Source organism: Danaus plexippus, assembly GCF_018135715.1.
Source record: "Danaus plexippus chromosome 3 unlocalized genomic scaffold, MEX_DaPlex mxdp_34, whole genome shotgun sequence".
NCBI classification, from domain to species: Eukaryota; Metazoa; Arthropoda; class Insecta; order Lepidoptera; family Nymphalidae; genus Danaus; species Danaus plexippus.
This window is the reverse complement of record NW_026869846.1, coordinates 1,051,682-1,075,754: the sequence shown is the minus strand read 5'-3', so window position 1 is coordinate 1,075,754 and position 24,073 is coordinate 1,051,682. Positions and strand designations below refer to the sequence as shown.

General features: G+C 31.0%; 2 protein-coding genes across 10 annotated transcripts in view; both read right to left on the bottom strand.

Annotated features, from left to right (window-relative positions):
- Positions 1 to 19,773, bottom strand: part of LOC116779753 (titin) — a 39,026-nt gene extending 19,253 nt beyond the window's left edge. For 5 of the 7 annotated variants that reach the window (XM_061527031.1, XM_061527036.1, XM_061527037.1 and 2 more), the window contains exons 1-2: positions 19,594 to 19,773; positions 4,630 to 4,672 (exon numbers count right to left, since the gene is read on the bottom strand). The gene's annotated coding sequence lies outside the window, so the exon portion shown is untranslated. The remainder of the gene's footprint in view (positions 1 to 4,629; positions 4,673 to 19,593) is intronic. The other 2 variants (XM_061527033.1, XM_061527035.1) reach the window with 1 other exon arrangement.
- Positions 9,570 to 12,401, bottom strand: LOC116770063 (cysteine-rich with EGF-like domain protein 2). 3 transcript variants are annotated; one of them, XM_061527039.1, is made up of 3 exons: positions 12,383 to 12,401; positions 11,136 to 12,112; positions 9,570 to 10,681 (listed from the first exon to the last, which is right to left on the bottom strand). In XM_061527039.1, exons 2-3 carry the CDS (start codon positions 12,092 to 12,094, stop codon positions 10,492 to 10,494), a joined length of 1,149 nt encoding a protein of 382 aa, XP_061383023.1. In that variant the 5' UTR covers positions 12,095 to 12,112; positions 12,383 to 12,401; the 3' UTR covers positions 9,570 to 10,491. The 3 variants fall into 3 exon arrangements, with proteins under 3 accessions (XP_061383023.1, XP_032517335.2, XP_061383022.1); XM_032661444.2 differs by having other exon boundaries at positions 12,186 to 12,388; XM_061527038.1 differs by having other exon boundaries at positions 12,351 to 12,386.
- Positions 19,774 to 24,073: the final 4,300 nt, after the last annotated feature.

Below are 24,073 nucleotides of genomic sequence, written 5' to 3'. Positions count from 1 at the left end.
TTCGCGTGTAAACTACATTCACTATATTAAACTGTTATATATTGTAAGTTACAGCGAACAGCGGAAAGTTAAAACGACACTTGGGAAATGAGTATCGCACGAATAGAATATGATGAGGCTTGTACAGAAACACTAGCCTCTGCTCCCGGTTATCGTGGCAGTTTCTATATGTTTCGGCCATTATTAATAAATCCCAAATCTTATATGAAGCTGTATAACGCGAAATCTTACAAATACATAATCTAAATTTAAAATATGTTTAGTTATTTTCGCTTAATGTTCCTTTATGAGTTTTAGTTAAATTTATCTTAAATTTCTAAACTGTAGGCTATGTCACGTATAAATTGTCTGATACGATTTTTAACTTTCGAACAGTAGTAACAGTTTTATATAACAGTGATATTATTATTATACACATCAATAAAGTGATATAATTTGAAGATTATTTAAAAAAAGACATATAATAATATAAAGTTTGACACGAAAATACCGTTACTTTTATTGTTATGGTGAAAAGATTTAGAGCTCGAGATACGCAGGGGTATTCAAAAATATGAATAACAGTTGGTCGGAAAACTTTTAATATGAAGGCAAGAAACAAGTGCATTGAAGTATTATATATATATAAAGGGTAACTGTTATCCAGGAACCTTACCTCCGTCCTCCATGGAGGACGTTTAACGACATTCGTCTCGGCTCATCGAGCTCATTGATACTCCAGACGAGAAGGTGACGCTGAGAACAAAGCATCAAGGATTCAGGAACAACTTGATGCTTTGATGGTCAGCGTAAGAATAAACTAAGGATGTCTGAAGAAACGAATTATATTACTGATTTTCATTATACCTTTTGAAAAAAAAAAAACGTCAGTGATATCTAGATTTTTTAAGTAAATCTCCCAAACACTGTGAGACTGAGCTTTACTAAACATATCCTTAAATATCCGATAATGTGTTCGACGCCTTTCTCTCATACAAACGCAATGACAAGATTATCATAGAGATCCATTAAGAGGACTCGAACTTGGCTCCAAATAAAAAAAACAACTTTATTAAAGATATAAAAAGCGTTGTTACATTCTATACTGGAACAAAAATAAACAACTCGCATTTTGCCGGCGAGTAAATACCGTCTTTGACTTGCCATTTGACAAGCCTGTATCGGAGTCTGAGTGCAGCTGAGGGTGCAGATAATGCGTGAGGATACATTTAAATTGCTTATATAGTGTTAATCGAAATGTCGATTTATAGATGTGATAATTTCATGATTGCAAAAGGACAAAACGATCGTGCATATGTCAACATGCACTGTGAACAAAAGTGAATGAAAATCTATGGACTACCGATGTTGCTTACGGTACAAATACATTCCGAGAGTACTGGTGTAATAAAAACTTAAAGAGATATAAGTAATAGATTTAAAACATTATTTTAAGTTATTTTCTCTAAATAAAAGTAGTACATTTGTGACCCCGGACAAAAATGTATTTGCGAAACGGATTCGATTAACCATTTTTTAGACAAGTAACAATATAACACTTTCGAATTAAACAGTAATAACTTAAAATCGATACAGATAAATAATTTAATTAAAACAAAAAGGTTTTATATACACAAATTATATTTTTGTTTTATATTATGTTGTTTATGTTCAACCTTCAAATCTATAGACAAATATAAATGTCATTTTGTTTGAAATTTAGTGACACACACACATTGAGGAATGTTCACGTATTGATGTATTATATATGCGCGTGTTATCTTAAAAGCGGGACAGTTTTCGCTTTACGTAATAATATGATATAATAAAAAAACCTATACAAACTGCTTTTTGAATGTCGTTTTCAATATATATTATAGAACCTCGAAATGTTGTTTATTGAATTCGCATTTGAATTACTGAGAATAGAATTAAGGTTGTTAAGCCATAAACAGTTGAATGTGATTTAAATGAATATTACGTTCAGAAATTTTCAAAAAAAAAATTAAAATCCATGATATTTCAAACGGAAGAAGTTTTTATATTAATGTTGCTAGTTGTTGCAAAAAAAACTATTTAACGTATTAATTATCCAGTATTTGATATATAAGGTAAGGCAAGTCATGTATAAGTTCCTCTTACTTTGTTTCCAGCGTGACGTCATCCATGATCTCACTTCCTTTGGTCATCTCGACCACAACGCCACTTATATATTTGTACTTTGTAACAATGTCTCAGACGTTGAATAATTTGAGTGACACTATAAAGTACGGAAAGACGATTGAAATCTCTGGATATTCCTCGGAAATACAAATATACTGATATATTGGTGAAATGCTTCAAAAATATGTAAATGTAATATATATAGTTATTAGAAACGTCCCTACTATTCTCTCACTGCGTATAACAAAAACTTATAATTTCTAACAAGTCCGTCCCATATAAAAGACATCAACGTCATCACTACTACGCACACGTGATTACAACCTCTATTAGAATAAAAATAAAGCTGTAAATCAAATACATGATTATTATGTATAAGTTCACCGATTCCCGGTAAAGCGATCGCTATCGATTCCAAATATTTACTTTGACATGATGACACAACGCCACGGGAGTGTCGGGGCAGCAAACTTTGTCTTTCCTGTTAGAGCTGATCGACTAAAATCTTAAGGTAATACATAGGAAACTAATATATACATCTGGATTCACTCGGATCGATATATAGTAATTATCTATTAAAGGAGACCAATGAGACATATTCACTATATTTTTCCAATATTACGTACAATACTTGACATTTGCCTAATTTAGGCTCTATGTTGAAATTTTTCAATTAATTTTTAATGTCACTGACCAGGTAATTAGTAAGCATAACCAAGTTATTAATAGACAATAATCGAGTTATGAATACAAATTGTGAAACTACCCTCGATTCCGTCTCAACATTACAATATACGAAGCGTCTCATATAACCAGATTTTCCTCTGACTTTTACATTGTAATACGAGATCACATCCGCGTCTTATATGCAAACGTACCACAGGTTAGTCACTCACACTACATACGAAGCGTATTTAGTTTTGCATCCATTACTCCAGACAGATGGTAATATAAAACTAGTATGTAGTGACGACAGAAACTCGTGCTAAAGGTAGTGTTACCGTACGTCGATTACACTCGCTACTATACACTCAGATTACACAGCCCGGGGACTTCTGTAAGCGTTCTTCGTGTATAAGATTTTTTACATTGTAGCAATACAGGCTCTATATGATTAATAACTTGCACTATGTTATAGAGGAAGATTAAAAAACATTACCGAGTATACAAAATGTTTCATACTAAACGTATCGGGAGGCTTAAGAAGGAAAATGACAAGAAATTCCAAATAGTCTATCGTAATATTTATATATAACTTTGCCACATAGTTAAGACAAAACTATAGATTGTCCCAATAATGTTAATGGAATATCTGTTTTGTTTTGATCGCTACGCGTTATTTATATATAAGCTTAACAACCAACACAAAACAGTGGAAGCGATTGTTAATGTTGGAATTGTACCGCAATAGCTGCGAGTTCATCAGAAGCGCAATGCGTTCAGAACCAGTACATTATGATTTAATAATTCAAATTATTACAGCTTTATATTAAGAAGGTTGTATACGAGTATATGATGGGTATGTCGCGTCTATTAAAAACTTACAGCATTTTACCGTCTGAGTTCAAAATGCCCGCATCCAGGCCACGCAACCCTCAATTACGATTGGAACAGACATTACACGCTGATATTACGTAATTACGTTATTACAACAAACAAATTGCAAAATTAGCGCCTTAACATTGTTTCACCCGGTTTTGATGGACAGGCGGACAAATAAAACCCACAATTACCGATATTCTGATAACGATTTTAAAGTTCAACTTTAAATAAGCTCTGTATCAGAGGCACTTCGGATTAAATTATGTTTAAAAAAATAGTTAATTTCAAAGCGAAAATTACTGAACAAACTGTTAACATAGCTCGAGTGAAGAAAAACAAAATTAACTTGTGCTAAAAATAGCAAACAAGCAAGAAAAAAATATTTAAAGATGGCGGAATTAAATCTACCGCGCGCGCCATAAATCCTTGAGCATAGACAAGCTACATGGCAGTCCGTTCTATATTGTCTCTGGCCCACATACTGTATTGAAAAATTAAGTGATATAAAGCGACTGTATTCGGTCGGAATAGGGGCTATTTTAGCTTGTATCCAGGTTAATCTATAGACCGCAGAGAACGATGACAATCAGGCAGATCTCCCGTAGTTTTATTGCATGTATGCCGTGTAGCTTGAATGCGTAGTGTGTGAATTATTATTATTCTATTAATTGATACGAGATGAGCGTGAAATGGCATTGCATATTACATATATGAAATATTACACACTCTCGTATACCAGCTCCTGCCCAAGGCTGCGGCTATTTTTAGCTTTTAATATATTTATACAATGCATTATGAGGGATGGCAGTGTATGTTTTTACTCGTAGTCATAATTAAAGACTTAATATTTATATGTTTATAAATTATTTAGCTATTTAGAGAAATTTCTAGTGATCTTATTTTCCATCTATGTAAATAAAAATAAAACAATATGGTGGAATTTACCTCGTTATTCGACGTCCGCGATGGCCGCATTGATGTTCGATATCTGAATAAAAAAAAACAAACAAATATATTACAATTTCACATTTTTTTTAAGAACTTAAAGAATATTTTTTAAAGAAATTTCGTCTTTAGTTCGAAATAGTATTTCAATTATTCTTCGGATGTACACTACCACATAGAGTTATATAACCTGTTAGTATTTATATGAAATTTTCTAATTTAAGTTAATTTGAACAAAATTCGGTTCAAAACATAAATATGAATGATCATTAAATCATTATAACGCTGGAATCCAAACCATGAAAAAATAAACAAGGCGTATCGTTCGTCTGAATTCGAAGGGTCACGTCAATGTGACTCTTTTGACATTTGGCAGCCGGTTCCAATATTGACAAATAAGAGAAATGAGAATAAGACCTTATGCAACAGGGCTAAGGGTGGGTCAGTAAAACCGCTTAGAAATCGGGATACTCGTTAGCTTAGCATGCTTATCACAAGTTTGTATTATTACACTACACACGAAGTGTTTATCGTTTCTCATTCAATAATAGTAATAAAGTAAGAGTATTAATCAATGAAAAACTGCTAACGCTCCGTATGTAGGGTGAAAATGAAGACTTGTGGTAAACAGATGTTTAAAGTGGGGCTCCACGGGGCGTGATCATAGCTTTCTCATTGAATTCTTAAAGAATTTTAGTAATTTTAATAAAATCATATTTTCGGCTTACTCGCGTTTATACGAACATCTTTATTCGCTTTCGTCTTTTCATGTCGAGAGAGCGGTTACTGTTGAAGAATCGTTGTTTAAATTAAAACATAATTTTCTTTAATTAGTTCCACTAGTGAAAATCTGTTTGATATTTTATTTTATACTGCAAAGTGTCGTATTAAATAAAACCTTTGCTATAACAATACATCGCCATTTTAAAACAGAGAAGTTCAAGAACAGTTTTCACCTTGCATTCAGACCCGCAACTCGTATTAAAAAAAAATACAACGATTAAATCCAATTCAAGAACACGATATTGATACAGACTATAAAAAATTGAATTATTTAATTATTAATGACTGTAATTTAAAATTTTGGCCTTTTGAATGCCTGTTGCTGCATACTAATGAGAGGCTCGATTTTGGCTGACATCTTTATAGCTATATTTTTTATTGGAATGAAAAACCTTTTTCAATGACTGACAATATAGATTTTAAGTCAGTTTTTTATTCGCTTTGTATAAATACGGATCTGTTTGTTCTGATGTTTGTAAATAGATATAACTGTCGACAAAAAGACACAAGAACGTAGTATATTTACCTACTATTAAATTAAAACAGTCTCGTTGGTAAAACGGAACACTCAAAGGAGGATATTAGCAATGTATTGATGATTTTATAGCATTTTGTACTTTATTCGAGGATCCCTATGAATGTTATGTAAATGAGGTAATGGACATATCTTTCCGCGTTCTTTGACCGAACCCACGCAACCTACGACTGTGACTAATATTTAATAGCTGGTAGGCAGTTGCTTTTGGATATTGAGAAACTTGTAACTCATCAAACCTTTATGCGTAAAAACTAAAATCTTAAAAATATTATGTACCAAAGCAGACAAATACGAGCAAAATACTAAAATCAGCTTATTTAAGCTTACATAAATATTTGAAACAAAAAACAAAATTGATGTTGCTATAAAAAGAGTTAAAAAGGATTTGCGGACATCAAAAACTCAAAGCGAGGTTTCCAGCCGACAATTTCCTACATTAATATATATATGATGATAGTCGAGCCGCGCGCTGTGTTGCTAGTTGGTAATTAGTAATTACTTAGTTATTTTTCCTCAAGCGCTTGTTTAATCTCAACGGTATGAGTCAAGTTAGATTTAATGAATTGTCTTTGTGAATTAATAATTCCTATTTACTTTGAATATTTCAGACATAATGAATTCATATATTAACCAACGTGTGTAATAGTAAATATAGCAACACTGACACCTCCGTTACATTTACTTAATGGCTTATTATTTTTAATGATAATTGATAGTGCTGTACACGCTCTCACCAGTGACAGACGTAAAAGGAGAATTGAATGGAAAATATACATTCTACCATGAGTACTATGCTTTATAATTTATATTATGGAAGATATTATGACACGACGGAATAGGCTAAGCTCTGTTCTAAGTTAATCTTAATCGATCTGGAATATTATAAGAATTAAATTTCAATTTAAAAAACTATTTCTGTACAAACATGAATCTTAGTACTAATATAGATACTTTTATATATAATAGCTTATCTAGTGACTTTAGAATGGTTTAACCGTAATTGTTTTTAAGTATAATTGATATATTACGAGAGGTTCCCATTATGAGAAGAGCTTAAACACACGATTTGTATATTTAAGAAAATTTTCGTTCATGTGAACAAACCTTAAGCATAGATTATAAATCATCACGAACACTTCATATTCTGTGCAATATGTTACATAATAACAGGTAGGTATTTATGAATAAGTCAAATCGTGTCGTTGAGTTTAAAAGTCATCTAACTGTAATGGCTGAACGGTAAACCACAACGCTCACGACGACTCGACGAGATTTAATAAAACAATGATTTTATAACTGAATTTATATAAACTGGAGCAACCTGTCCATCCTCCTTTTATTATTGACTATGGTACCATTCATATTTTAGCAATGTATTAGCTTCAATACCATTGATTAATTGTAAAATATAATAAATACTCCTCTCTCACTATTAATGTCAATATTCGGCAATAAAAAGTGAAGTAGTGAAGTAAATTTTAATTATCAAATTGGCTGTTACGTTAAAGAAAGCGAGAAGATACAGTTTTATGTTACTCTAATATAAGAGAACAATGGATTATGAGAATTAAATGGCGTTGTGGTCTTTATAAACGCATTGTTTACTTTATATTATACAGAGATATGGATCACCAACTTTCTTTTATTACAATTTTTATTTATTGTCTATAATTTACTTTTAAATATTTTTTATATTTATGCTGTATTTTGTTAAATAATTTTAATTTTTAAACTATGATGTCGGCTTCAATTGACGGTTTTAACGTACGTAACGTGAGTTATATTTACAATATTTTATTTGTCACCCAGAATGGTTTTATATATTGTCAATTTTCCCATCGACATATATACACGAAAGGCAAGGAAAAATTATATTATTTAACTTGTTATATGTAGTGTATATAGGAAGCAATTTGCACTTGGGCACTAGGTATCAAAATTAAGTAGCAGTTAGCAACTAAACACTTAGAATCTTTGCGGGAAGAAAACAGGTTATACTTGTTCCGATATTAGATAACCACAGTAATGATATCTAACCTTCGTTCAGAAAGAATGGAAAACCTGCAAATATTGTTTTCTAGATTCTAGATAAAACTGAATAGACCGACGAGTTGTTGAACGAAAACGTTTTAGAATAATTATTGTAATCATTCTAGTGGTATTTGTATTGGAGTCAGTGATTTGAACGTGTTTGTATAGTTTGGAATGTGTGTGACGTCCAAACTGGAAGCATCGCGTGTAAACCACGGGAAGCGACGTTTCCGTTTCGTGGGCTTATTGTCTGTAAGTCTTAATTATAAAAGTAAAGTTCAAGGTGGCCATTGTCTATGACGAGACGCACGTCATCATCATCAAAATCATCATTGTCTATCACGTGATATTATTCAGTTCACCTAAGACACGTACGTCATATACGTAACACATACATTGAAAACGTTCCCTCAGTAGTGTGACGATGCAAACTAGTGTTAAGGGTGCAGACCATAAATTCGTGACGTAAAAACTTCTCTACTTTTAAGTCGAGACTTAATGACATCAGGTTGCTTTATTCGGACATTTTATTCATAAACCCGTTTTTGGTTCTGTGTGATCTTTATTTCTGCGAATATTTTTATTATTTACAAAAGTTAAAAATGTAAATCCAACCGGATTTCAAGGTCCAGAGGTTCTTCTTATTTTTCTTGTAAATAAGATAAATAAAAACTTAAAGGTGATGTATTTTTATCTTTTGTTTTTTTTTTTTTTAATAAGTACACTTTATGTTATCTATATTGAATAACGTACCGTTTTAAAAATGTGCAAAAATATATTATATATAAAAATATCATGAACACGTAAGAGATAATATATTAAGGATTAATTGCCTCCATTAAAATATAGCATGACTTAACCAACAATGACACCATTTTGGAACGATAAGTTCAAGATATTTGCGTAACTCTTTACGTAATGTGTGTGGGTGATTGACGTGTTACGGCAATTTATGTTCAGTTAACATAACACAAGGATTAGAATTCAATAATAGGACATCTTTTAAGTTATTCACGGAGATCGTAAGCCACAAACTGAAGAGATCATTTTAATTATTTTTTTTTTCGTATATAAAATTAAAAAAAAAAATTATAATCAACTTTTTTTTAAATATTATATGTCGGTTTGATTTAACATATGTCTAAAACAGAAAGGCCGATTTAAAAAAAACTTTCAGTAACTGATGCAAAAAGTTACTTAAGTAACTTTTTTTTTATTACTATAAATAGTAATTAGGAAACAATTATTACTAGCAGACAAATTGTCGGACTCAGCCAGTATAAAATAAAAACCGATTGTCATATTTTAACACAGAAAACACTTAATACAATATACTTATTAAAATATTAGCTTAATATTTCGAAAAAAATAATATTGGAGCCAAATTTGAAAAGGTAGGAATCAATCCGCTTGTAACTTATTTTTTTTTGTAATCCGTGTCATGGCCGTGACATAATGGCTGACAGTTGACTCGCGTGACTTCACCCGCTCCAAAATATTTGGAGTCGAGTTAAAATTTATTAACGTTTAAACTTTTGTTTCATTTGACTAGCGACGGGTTTAGGATGTTCGAGAAATTAAAATATCATTTTATGTTTAAAAATTGATTGTATTTTTCAGTCAAGATATAAAAAAAAACACATCGCCTTTAAATATACAACCAGAAAGATCAAGCGAATAAATAACAACTTTCCAAGATCGAAACTTAAAAACACAGAATTATACAGAGTAAAAAAAAACACGTCGATATTGCATATTATTATTTTGAATTGGCATAAAAACGGCTATTATTAAAATACTCCACTTTAGTGTTAAGTTTCAAATATAGAATCAAAAGTAACGACACCATTTGCACACTTTACAACTATGGCAACACTGGTTTGCAGGAAGTCGTTTTGATATTTTGAAATTCGATATTAGAATTATATTTATAGATTTTAAATTAACGCCTTGCCTTAAATATAAATTATTTTAAACATTAAATACGCGTCCTTTCAACCATTCCTTTAAAATATACACACAATTAAAAAATATAATAAGTATTAAGAGGTATGATGATAATACAATAAACTGTAAGCAACGTCAAACAGCAATAACGTAGGTAATGCTAATGAATTTAAAATTCTTAGCCTAATAAAAAGATAATTAAAAAAAAATGCATATTATATCTTTATGTTTTTGTACTTCACAAGGAACGAAAATGGACAGACAAACAATATCACAGAATACACAGAATACACAAAATCTCAAATAACGAAAAAAATGCAGATTTCATCTTCATACAAACATTGGTATATAAGGATACATAGCTACGGTAGTGAGGGTTGCCGCTTTATAGTGTCAATGAGCATAATCCAGGGATAGGCAAAAAAATACAATATCATCATAATAAATGTCTGATGTATTGCCCGTGATAATGTTGAAAGAAGTACAAAAAGGCAACCCTAACTTTAATTTCTTACTTTTTAATTCATATCTAGCACTGACGTCATAACATACTGGCCATTTATTTATATACGAAACATTTGAAACAAATCATAATTTGTAAGATTCACAAGCCCTGTGTGTCCGTTTATCATGCAGTAGTACTCCGCACCCATAATGTATGACAGCACCGCAAAGCCAACCATACTGCCTAAAGTCGCTGACTTTGGAAGAAGGATACCTGTCGCTATCAGCAGACCTATGTATGTCATGAACCTATAAAAACCGACAACATCATTAACACAAAAACCATTTATATCATATTTTTCATAACCCTTAGCCACCCGCAAGCCACAGGATGAGATGTGTTTCGATTCAAGCAATTTACACATCATAATAAACATGTTCTGTTTGATGCCATCTCTTTTAAAGCAGGCATGCCACCATCAGCATAATAAAACCCAGTTTTATGGTTGACACGTATACAAACATGAATAAATAATGCCGTACATAATAAACACAGTATTGATATTTGAAGTGAGCCATTGAGTTAACCGAATACCCATTCGGTATCCTATAATAAAAAACCCGCCACCAGAAATAATATCAAATTACCTATTATAAAGATCACACTCAATCATTACAGCTCTTCATTTCTGGAAGAAATCAAAACCATTAAACAAACTCGTTCTAAACAAACTAAAGATCTAATCAATTATGAGGAACAAACCTGGTGGAGGTTAAGGTTTCATTTGTGTCCTCGCCTTTATCTGAGACGCAGAATTCCCCTTTCTTAGAATATCCTTTGGCACATCTCCTGCACATGTCCGGCCCGTCTCCGTAACATTCTTTGCAGGATTTATCACACTTCATGCAGGTGTATGAGCCGAGTGAGTTTAAGCAGTACTCGTTGTCCTTGCATCTGTTAGCTTCATCACATTCGTTAATATCGGCACACCCGTCTTCAACACTAAAAATGAAGCCAGGTTTACATGAAGCACAGTCTCTCTGTGTCCCACCCTTACATCCTCCTGCACAGGACATATGGCACTTGGAACAGAGCATTTTGTTATCATCTTTATAGGATATGTGATAATCTATAGCACATTGATCACACTCCTCACCCATATACCCTTCGTCACAGAGGCATGTGCCATTGCCCTTTCTTGTACCATCCCCCCTACATTTTCCATTTCCATTACACAAGTTCTCATGGTTTCCGGCACAAGGCAAACAATCTTTTCCATAGTGATGTTTCGGACAACACACTTCCAACTTATCAATACAGATATGGGAATACAAATCGGTTGATTCATCTGCATTTTGGCTCCACCATTCCTCTATATACTCTTCTGCCTTTTCAGCCATGAGGTGACATTGAACTGAATACTTTGTCTCCTCTTTACAAATTCCTTCTTGTATGTCTACCAAGCGCATTTCACTGCGCTTGTATGACTTCTTTAACTTCTCTTCTTCCCATGCAGTATCACCACCTTCATATTTACCTCTTGCCGTCCTTTCTAAGCCTTTCGTGAATGATTCGATGAATATTTTACATGAATGACATGCTCCGATACTCTTGGGTACAGTAAATAAACCAGGGTTAACAGCCGGCGGTTGCACAGTGCACGCAACGGATGACAAAGTCATGAATGTAGTCATAAAATTAAACATATGGTGTTGATTCATTTTTATATAAGACTATGCCTAAAACAAAAAAATACTATCTTCAGTTTTGTTTCAACACAATTTTTTATTAAAAATATCAAAATATTCTCACCGAAAACCACCAACACAATAACAAATACAATTTAAAATCCTTGTGATTGAAATTTGAATAAGTTTATTAAAATAAATTAATTTAGTTTTGTAAAAGTAGAACGCATAATATATTATATGAACTTTTAATAAAATTTCTCCTCTAATAAACCTATAAAATACTGACGTGTATTATTCTCACTCGTTAGTCGTTCGTACCTTGACAAGTCGCAAATCTCAGCTGTGCTGTCGTTATTGACGTTCACTACACAGGCCGTTTCTTTCCACGCATTAATAATATATTTTTTTAAGAAACATTTATTATTTTTTGCAATTTATAGGAATAAACAAAAAAAATATTTTTTTTGCTCAATTTTTACTAACACAATAGGTTTATAAAGAAGGAAAAATATTTTTTAAAGTAAAAACTTGTAGCACATCATAAAAAAAATTCCTTGTCTATCAACTCCAAGTCACATTACAGCTTGTGCGGAGTATGGGAAAAGTTAAATGGGGTCGGAAGAATAGCAAAACCCAATGTGGCGACGCCAACCGTTACCTATCATCAGCTTACTCATTATAATTAATTACCATTATCTCTATTTTCATATTACCAAGTTAATTAAATTAAAAACGTGATTATTTACAAGAATAAAATTTAAAAAATCAATTTTTCAGTTCAATTCCTACTAACCTAAAAAAACACTTAGGTTTCATATAACTACTTGTCAAAAATATTTTGGTATTAGAAAATTTTTATTTTGATGTTTTCACAACTCAAATGCTAAGGATTTTATGAAAATTTACCTTCAGCTTATAGTATTTTAAAATACAATAAGATAGCGCTTATAAAACCTTTATATCATACCCAATCATATATAAATTTGTAATACAATGAGATAATAATGTGAAATCGAATAACTTTCTTTTATTTTGGTAATAAAAACAAAATAACTTGCGAGCATCTTACACCCGAAAAATATGGGGCGTAACAAAAATAAAGAATGATCGATAATGCCAGATATGGATTTTCGATTATTGTGGTAAGAATTATAAATCAAGTTTATCCCAAGACTGTATTATGTATTCACAAAACAATTATTCATATTTTGCAAGTTTATTTTTGCATAATGAGATTTTGACTTTCGCGAGGTTACGTTTAAATGAAACTGATATATTATTTTTAAAAACTACATAATCCCGACGTTTCGGTTACTTGGCAGCAACCGTGACCACGGGCAGACGAGATTTACGCGTATATAATAACAAAATACGCGTAGTAATCCGGAAAAATTAATTTCATTTATATTTTTGCATATTTTGGATGTAAAAGCGTTTTTGTTTTTTTTTATTTAAATGACTGAGTTTAGGAATTTATTTTTACAGCTAAAAAAAGTCTCTACTCGTTTATTTTATTTAAATATTGAATATATTTTACAATTTTTTGAAAGTTATCTTTCTATCCAGATACTTGTCAATATTAAATGATTTTTGATTTCGATTTAATTTAATTTTTAAATGTAATAACATTAACAAATCTAGAAAATACACAGAGAACAATATCATGTTTCCAAGTCTTGACAAAGAACTTAACGTGTACATAATTACGGCAGCACACTTGCATAACTTCCTACTTTCACTGTAACAAAGAGTTCAAATCTAAATCTCAACGTGTTTTTAAAAGAAATTAGTTAAACAAAACTAAACAGTAATAAGTTTACAAGAATTATTTTTTGATATTTTACAATGATTTTACAGATAAATAAAACAAGTTTTAAATAATAATAAGGAAAACCCTTGTCTAATAGTAAAAAAAAAAATAATCGAAGTATTCTTCATTCATTCAGTCATTTCATTTGCTGGACACGAAAAACAATACGCTAAGTATAAAACATACATGATAATGCAAAGCAGAAATACCATCGAGAACTTACAATTGTATTAATACTATAAACCATTACTAAAAACAAAGTAGTAAAAGTAAGAACGCGCGTCTGAATACTGCGACCATATAATGCTCTTCAACTAGAGAGCAAGGTTGTCACTTCACTTGACTTTGACGTGACTAACGCAATCTACTCGCTATTCAAATTTTACGTTTCCAATTTAAAGTTACGGACTGATTGGTTTGATTTAATATATTCTTCTTTATTTTATTCTTATTTTTATTTAGTAAATAATTTATATAATTTGATTATACGAAAAAAAAAATTATAATACACATGCCAATTAAATATATATTTAAAAAATATATCTAATTCTTTTTTCTATTTTTGAATTCACAGCTGCGGCGCATCATCCCTACTTTACACGTCATGTGAAGGAGAGACCTCTGTGAACGTCCTACGGTACTATTTCTATACACCGCAGTTTATACGCTCCATTTGGTACAATAAATAAAAGTAAAAAAGAGCTAGAGAATTTGTAATTTGAACTTGATATCATAATATCGTATCTTCGTGCGTTATGTTACGAGCTGTGAAAAATATGGGCGTTTCTAAACTTGTTACAGAACACAGATAATATTGACTGCCTTAATAAATAATATTTATAGGTATGTTATCATTATAACTTTGACTTTGACTCTAATACAAATTTCTTTTTAATTACCTACGATGTAACCACAATCTTTTTTATATTTGAGAAGGATCTTTATACATTCAGTCTAATGTCTTATACATACCGCAAAAAGGATAATGAAACAGTTTAAAACTCATAACATACATATATCTTTTGAATCTTGAATATAAGTACATTGCATGTTAATTGCAAGTATGAAGAAAATTATGATAACTATAAAAAACAAACACCTTACTAATTGCTGAAATATCTTCCTTTCTGGAAAAAAGCGTTAAGTACAGAAAAAAATCATAAAGCCTCATATAAGTGCGTAGAATTCTTGATATGGCAACATTAGTGGCTATTAAACAAAGATAAAAAATAGATTATATGAAACACAGAATAGTAATTAAACGAGCTCAGGATGAAGAACTCATTTGCTCGCTCGTACGCGGGTAAGCAATTACTATAAGTTTTAGCAAATTTAACACACTTTTTTTTTTTAATAGAACTGGCAGATAATTAAGAAAAATTTTAAACATTTTTAAATGCTTTGTGATATGATTTTTAAAATTCTACAGTAAAATTTAAAAACAGAAACAGACATAAAAAGCATAACTGATTATTTTTACTCGTATTTCTCCATATTTTTTATTAACACGTATAACTCGCGGTACACCATAGATATAAATGTAATTAAGATATTAATTGAAATATTATATTAAAGCTCCGTTCGGAAACGTACAGCCGTCTGAATGCCAATAACGAAACTCCATGAATAATTAACAGCGGATCAATTGAACGTTACTTAATTGATTTATTTTATACCTATGAGTCACAATTTAACTTAGATCATCTTCTTTCTTTTTAAAAACTAACGTTATTATCATATTTCTATATAAATTTTAAAATTTCTGAACGATCTGCGAGAATTATCCCATTCGAATGGTTTGTTTTCTATGATTTTTTAATTTTTATATTATAATTTTATATGAACATCTGTTTTTAACTATTTGTGAACCTTGATAAAAACATTAAAACTTATAAAACCGACAACTAAGGACAAGTCTCTTGTGGCATGACGTCAACTATTGGCATTTGCCAACCGGACAAGTGTACAAGACCTTGTGAGTTGTGACAATACTGAGCTCCAATCAAATACAAATTACAATAAAAGAAAAATGCAGTTTATTGGTTTGCAACAACGAAATAATACCGCTAATAACAATTAAACAAACGTCCATTATGTGACAAACAAAAATATTACAAGATGCAAGAATCGAAATAGATTATAATACAAACATTTAAATAGGTTTTATAGACAGAAACCTGAACTGTCATCAATTAGGTTGTATATCCTTAAATAACTTAATGATCATATCTTATACACATCGGCTGTATGATCGAGACTGTCGAAGTTTTTATGAAATCGCGTACAGTTGAGTCTAACTGAGTCACGTATAAACATCCTGCGAGGCGCGTCTGTAAAAAAAACCACAGCTAATCGACGGTCATCGCTCCGCGGCTCAAATTATTATGTTTATTACGTCTGTAAATATCAACAAAGTCTATTTAAATTATACACTAAATTAAATTACGATTTAATTACGTATTATAACAACAGTATCAACCAATACACCCAAGCTTTTAATCAATTTGTATAAGGTACAAACTTTTTCAGGTATGAAAATGAATGTGACGGAAAAATAATGAAGGCGAATTTAGATTTTATTTAATACACTACGTCATAAACATGTTATATTTTATATGATAACTGTAAAAAGCCGCGGTATAAAGTTATACTGGTATAATATTTTATTTTATGACGCCCGGCGCCGCTTACGGGAAAGACAAGTTCCATAGTTGTTTCGCTGTGTACACAAGTGTTGCCAGTAATCGTCATATTGCCTAATTTGGTACGCGAACGGTGTCCCACTTCTATTGTTAGCTAAAAAGTATTTATATTAGGGTAAGGAATTGTATCTTAAATTTAGTTTTTTTACCCGCCTACACTAACTTCTAGATATTGAAGTTTAGTTTAAGTTATAAATTTTACTAGCATTTTTAATTTAGTAGATATTATTATAATGCCTTATATAAATTTGGTTAAAATACGTAAATTGGTAGTCAGTGAAGTATGCGAGGCCTTCCGGGAACCATTTGAGAACATTCTAAACGGCCCCCAGGCAGCAATCATATTATTAGGTGTATTTTAACATTGTCTTAGTTCTGAAGCTCAATAATGAACTGCCTTCAGGCATCGTTATGAGACCTGATCTTTCCAAAATATACCCCTGCGATACAATAATATGACTGCATTTTTTGCATTTGGTAACTACGAACCTTACCCTATTTATAAAGCCCCCAAAAAAGGGTGACCACGTAGCGTAACTTCCAAAATATTATTATTGAATTTAGAAATAACAATTAAAATTTATTTCAAAAAAATATATATTTGGTATAACTGATTTATTTATAATCTGTATTTAATAACAAATACTATCCCACATAATTAGGTTTCGCAAAAAATATACAATGTTAAAGTAACCGTGAAGGTTTTATTGCGAAACCTGCGAAGATAAAAAAGTATGGATGGCTCGCAGTGTGGCGCCGTGATACAGTAAGTAATGATGCATTGCTTATTTCAGGACAGTTGTATAAAAGTTTCATTGAATTAAACTCGCTAAAATTATGCTATTATTTTTCTTGTACTGATTTAAAAATAATTACATTATGTATTATGGACTAAAAATACTAATTTAAATAATGTATAATTACATTACGGAGGTCTTATAAGATACTTAACCAAAGACACGTCTGTTTTTGTTCAAACTTTCATTAACTTATAGAGATGTCGAACTTAAAAAAAACTCCAAAAAAAGGTCCAGAGTCTGAATGCACAAAAGAATAGGATCTAATATTAACTGGACTGACTTAAAAACAAAATCCCATTACTATTACTGAGTTAACGGCTTACTCGGAATTAGTTTCGTTCATAACGAATAGTAAAGGTTTTATGGGCTTTTGGATGGATCTTTAAGTTGTAAGCAAATAGCGTTTAGGGGTACTTCATAGCATACCCATAACATTATTTCGATACAAATATAACGTCACTACATTTAATTTAATTATTGCTATCTAAGACACATCTCAACGAATACAAGTATACAAAAACTTAGCTAATTACCAACTATGTTAGTTTAAGTATATTTTTAGCATTTTTAATAGTTTAATTATATAAAGTAAGCATTAATATGTTATAATACAAGACAAAATGTCCCGCTACATCCCGTATCTGGTTCCCGCCGTTTCATCGTCAACGCGTCGAAGGCGGAACTCAAGTAATAGGCGCATTCCGCCGTCGGTGAATAGCGTCTTAGATGTACTTAGAATGTCTGAATGGTTGCATTAAACAGTTCGCCCACCGTCGGCAGGCTTTGAAATTGCGCTGTGTGAAATTTGAAAATCAAAATCACACGTTTAGCTAACCCGATGTTAGGAGCTTAACTTAGCTCTATGACTCTTTTTAAAAATTAAACTTTATCAACTAAACACTGATATATACAAACTCATTATTATACCATACAAATGCAAGCTGTAAATAAAAAAAGATTTGTTATATTTTCGTTAAATTATGATTATTAAAAACTAACGATCCCTCAGCTACCATTAGAAAGTTTAATGCGGTGCATCCTTAACTTAAATCCCCATAAATTGTAATAAAGTGTCGTCGCATTCTAAGGTGGACGTTAAAAAATCAGGAAAAGAAGGAGCCACATAAAAAATACAGTTTAAAAAAACTTTAAACGGATAACATCTTCACGTCAGAGCTGTTTAATCTACAATTTTATTCTGTCGACGTGTTCATTAAAAATATACTTCTAATAGAACAGAATATTTGATGTTATCTACATCATTAAAGTTATGTGTTAATACAGAAGGCTTTATTGTTTTTTACAGTAATATAATTGATTGGCGATAACGTTCGGAAATTCTGATAACTTAATACATAAAAAAAAATGCGTCCTAAAACTGCAGACAATGTATTGTTATAGTATTTTTGTTATCTTATTGTATAGAATTAATAAATATATAAAGTAATAAAATGTGGTACTTTACAATAACATTACAGTTGCGATCTTACTTACAATATCAATAAGTGTTGCTTATAGTAACGAATTTTATATTTGATTTGAAAAAAGAATTTGCTCCAATAAATTTATTATTTACTTTGTGATTTATTTGAAATTGCTAAGGATTTTTTTGAAAATATAAAACTTCCAGATAAACTCAAAATTTGTTAGAGTTGTAGTTACTTATGTACCTTGCTTATATTTTAATGCAAATTTCACAGACGCAAGAAATTATTATATATTTTTACAGTTCGTAACCGGTTTTATTTCATATAAAACCTTTTTATTGTAAATCTCTTTTTGTGTAGGTAAATGACAAAAAGTTTGTTTTAAAAAACCTTCATCATTAACATATCGTAGCAAAAACTATTGACATATGGTCAATTGATTGAATCATAACATATCATAAATGATTGACATAGTATATCATATAATTTTTTACAACTTTAAATAGAATATAATATAAATGCAATTTAAACAGTAATTTATTTCTTAACAAAACCTTTCTAATTAGAATAAATCTCGCGGAAATGGTCACGGCTAGCGGTCTCTTTAATTTTCATACAACGATAAAAACCTTCGACACTAGAATTTATAATGGTTTCGCGAGGTCACGTATTAGGTAATACATGCAAGAGACCGTAATAAATAATGAATGGCTCACAAACTTGGCTAAATAAATGCAATAATAAATTCAAATCAATAAAATCAATATCACAAAAGATTTGTAAGACAGACCTCCTTGTAGAGTCGTTGGCCGAGTGCAGTTCGACCGAATCGTGTGGAAATTAAAAAAGTAAACAATCACAGATTATGAAACACTATAACGGCACGTTGCACAGTTCGCGTGGAGGCGCCGTGTGACGTGCGCACGCGCAGCTCGTTCCTCAACGACTGTCGACAGTCGACTGCCGGGCCTCGGTCTCCGGGCTCCGGGCTCGGTGAACGTGCTGACCTTCCTGCCCACAGCATAGCTGGAGTCTGTTTTCCTTGTAACCAAATTGCATTCCTTAAATGGATTATGAATTAAGAAATTTCCTATTAATTTTTGGGACTATAATGTTCTAACGTCTATCCAAAATCGTATCTATTCTTTACACAAGATTTTTGTCCAAAACGTTTGTATCACAATTCAACTCATTAACATTTTCACAGAATAATTTGTAATTATATCCTACAATTGTTTTTGTGGAAATATATTCATATTTTTCCTTGAACCACAGATAAACATACGATACGCTAACATCACATCACAGATATTATTTTATTCTTCACTCGCATGAAAAGGACAGTAAAAGAGTAATCAAAATCTTTAAAGACTTGGAAAACACATCATGTAATTTGATACGTCACACGACCTCTGACCTGTAATTTTTATAGAAAATGTCTTGATACTAATCCTAATAAAAAAATAATAATAATCATCACAATAATATAACACACGTATAAAAACATAACAACTACTCTCTAAAGTCGATTAAACCCTTCATCAATTTATGACTTAAAAAACATTCGAGTATCTTTTTTTTTTAGTCTGAGAAGAACACGTTATTATATAAACTAAAATGGAAATATAACATTATTGAAGTACAATATCTTTTTCTATAGGAATTATTACTAAAATCCTTTTCATTGAAGTGAAAACTTTGAAGTACGAATAATAGTGACGTGAAATATTACACTTTGCACCACAGGTTTGCTAAACTCTCGCATTATGTTATGTACTCATGCATATAGTATATATGTACATATGACATACACTATGAATGAAATTGAAAACTATGTGTTTTTCGTTTGACTATGAAAACTGGTAGCTGAAGTCTGACCTAACAAATGCGTCCAAAAATCCATTTTACACACATACATATAACGAAAAAAAAAATCATTATTGTGTCGTTTGTTTTCCTTGCGAACCTATTTACAGATACAATATGTCCTTGATGCTGTACATTTGTAAGATTGTTAATAAATTTAAAACTTTATCGCCCCTGTCCTAAATATCACAGAAAATTAATAATATAAATTTTAATTTAATTATTAAATACATCATAATCGCATTTTAATTTGACGATAAATGTTCTAAGCTATTATAAAGAGAACGCAGCATTAAGGCATGTACACACAAGTATATATTAAAATGGATCTTAATAATAACAGCTCCACCTTCATCGCTTTATAGGTATCTAGTTATATCACCAGTTAAACCACGTATATATAAAACAAAGCATAGAAACCAGTACTAATCGTCGGTTTTATTTGTGGATCATGCTTAATAATTTTAAGTGAGAAATTTCAAACACACACATTTATTTACGTAAGCCTGTAAAAGTTTTAAAAATACTTTGCGAACTGAAAAGGGTCCGCAGCTTCTAAACTAGAGTAGAGGTTTTATTCGTTCTCAAGAACAATAATTCCCATTCGGTCTGTTGATGTTTCGTAAAGAATGAAAATATTTTTATTACTTTATTTAAATTTCAAAGGGACTTAATATTGACATACAGATAGTCTGACAAACAGCAAATAAAATAGATGTTATCCCGTGATCACGGTTGCTGCAAAGTAACCGAAACGTCGGGATTATGTAGTTTTTAAATAATAAAATCCGCGTAGTATATCCGAATAATACTAGTTTCATTTGAATAGATGTTATCTATTAATCTTCGTCCTTCGATATGTGGATTGTAACAGTGACGTTTAAACAACTCCCAAATATCATTTTTTTACTGTTCACGTCTGCAAAACTGAATTACTCAATATGACTACACTACACTCCAACAGAATATGGAAGACTAGTAACTACTTTAGTAAAATTTCGAAGCATTATCCAGATTTGTCAAATTACCTTTGTTATTATTCTTAATATTCTTTAAAGTAATATTTAATATGTGTTCACGAATTTGAAACACTATGGATAATATAATTACTTTATTTAAAATCATCTGCCCTATCTCATAAATAATAACTAAAATATCAAATCCATGACTAGTTCAAATAATGTCGCTGCATATTTCGAGTCCTATATACCTTTATACAGTTCATCTGCCTATTTTGTTATAAAAAACACAAATTTCTTCTCTCTTATTTATCGGATATTTTAGAACGAATCCCACGCGTTTCATGCACATATATGTATGTGATTTAATCTGTGTTTAGCACAAAAAAGAACTATATGACAAATATGTAATATATAAATAAACTCGTCAATCATTTATATACGCCCGAATTTTAAATGACAAAAGCAGATGAGGATGTGAAAAGATAACGTTTATATTATTATTAGATATTATTAGTTATCCTCCGTCTGCGATGTTTAATAACTGAATGCAATAGTTTTTTTAATGCACAGCTTGTGTGTTGATCGTATGTAATTATACCTACTTAAAACTTTAATTCCATATTTTTCATAAAATAGACAGGCTTGCCAAAATTATAACACGAACCCAAACTCCACGCCCATCAAAACCTCATTAGATCAAAATTATGATAACGCCATGCTTTTTCACGTACATATAAGTGTGTACTCCGCATGTATTCATGTCCATATTTATCTCGCCCCCATCCTCCGTCTAACAAACCTATTTGGTTTCCATAAATTATACATCAAGCTATAATTAACTGGATACAGTAAAGGAATTAGCATTTCGGAAACTTTTTTTTAAACACTTGATATTAAATCTATTCCCGACTAATGTTATTATAATTTCTATAGAAAATAACCAATAAACAGACAATAATTTGTTTATATATTTCTTTGACAACTGGTAACATAAAGGTTGGGATTTTTTTTTTCATGCTGTATGTTTGTGGCCAGTCGTAATTAAGCCAATTGAGGGCAAAAGAAATGGCTCTTTTTAACCTGTACGAATCTACCGTAGATAAGATTGCGTTAAATATACTTCGGATGTTTCCAGTATTATATTCATAACTCTTCGCTTTCCTTAATATCCTTATATCCTCACTGGAACGAGGTAAACGATTTGACATTTTGTATGTTATTTTATTTGAATGTGGAGTGCCAATGTCAGCGAGTTCGTTAAAACAAATAACGAACTGAATAATGGACTTTGAGTTGATATGTTACTGATATAAGTCATTATGTTTCCATAAATATTTAAACAAAAATATGAAAGAGGATCCTCTTCGTTACTGGGTGCATAAGGCTTAGGAGCAGGATATAGATTGGCTCCCCTAGCCCCACTCTATTGCCAAACTTTTACCGTTAGCTACTCCAGTCTTTCTAGAACATCAGGCTTACAGAATGCAGTATGAATAACGAACCTTAATACATATATATATATATATATATGTTTAAATTTTTTTCTTTAATTTGTAGACCAGATAATAATCTACAAGTATATTTTTTTTAAAGGTTTTGAGATACTGTAAAGAATCAAAACGTTGAAAGAGTTAGGTATAATCGTCACAATATATATGTTTAAGCCATTTCGAGGTATTGTATTTAGCGATTTTTAAAATTCCCAATAGGCCTATACCGCAGGTCTGTTGAGGACAAGCCGTTTTATTAGCTTGGACTCTTAAAACTATTTGGCCATTGCCAGAGTGTTCACAATCTCCAACGTACTCAACGTATCTTAATGATGAAAGACGGCTCTGAAAATGTGTTAGTAAAATGAAACAAACCATAACATAATATTTATAAATAATATATATATATATATATATATTTCCAAATTTATTATACACAATTAACAAACGACAACTTCATTCGTACAACCTCTTCTACAGAACAACTGTTTTATAGAAAAAGTAACGCAACTTTAATAATAATTAATATAAAAAACACGTTACACATAAAACTATATATGTATAACTATATATTTTAATAATTCTTTCTTATTTTTCTTCTTCTAATGATTCTTAAGCTATATTTAAATATTTAAATTAATTATTTATTTCGATTATTTGTTGTGATGGGACGGCATTCTTGGCTCTGTGAACTGAGAAGAACCGTCTATAAAAGGATGATTTGGAGGTTGGTTGGCATGTAAAAGTTGATTTGATATTCAGATAACAAACTCTCATCGTGATCGAGTGGTTCTTTATTCATCCAGGGAGTATGTCTGTCCTTTAAGGAAGAGGACAGTAAGAAAGCGTAAATACTTAATCACCGTAGCGCTGACAAAATTCTGAAACATGGTTAGATTACTAAGTTTTTTTACACGTTTATATAACTTTAAAAAGTAAAAGTGAATTCTCT

Bases quoted from the DNA above. Each gene is read 5' to 3' on its own strand.
- LOC116770063 (XM_061527039.1), bottom strand. From the start codon at position 12,094: ATGAATCAACACCATATGTTTAATTTTATGACTACATTCATGACTTTG. The intron at 10,682-11,135 runs GTTTGTTCCTCA...CGGTTTTTATAG, and splicing joins GAAACCTTAACCTCCACCAG to GTTCATGACATACATAGGTC.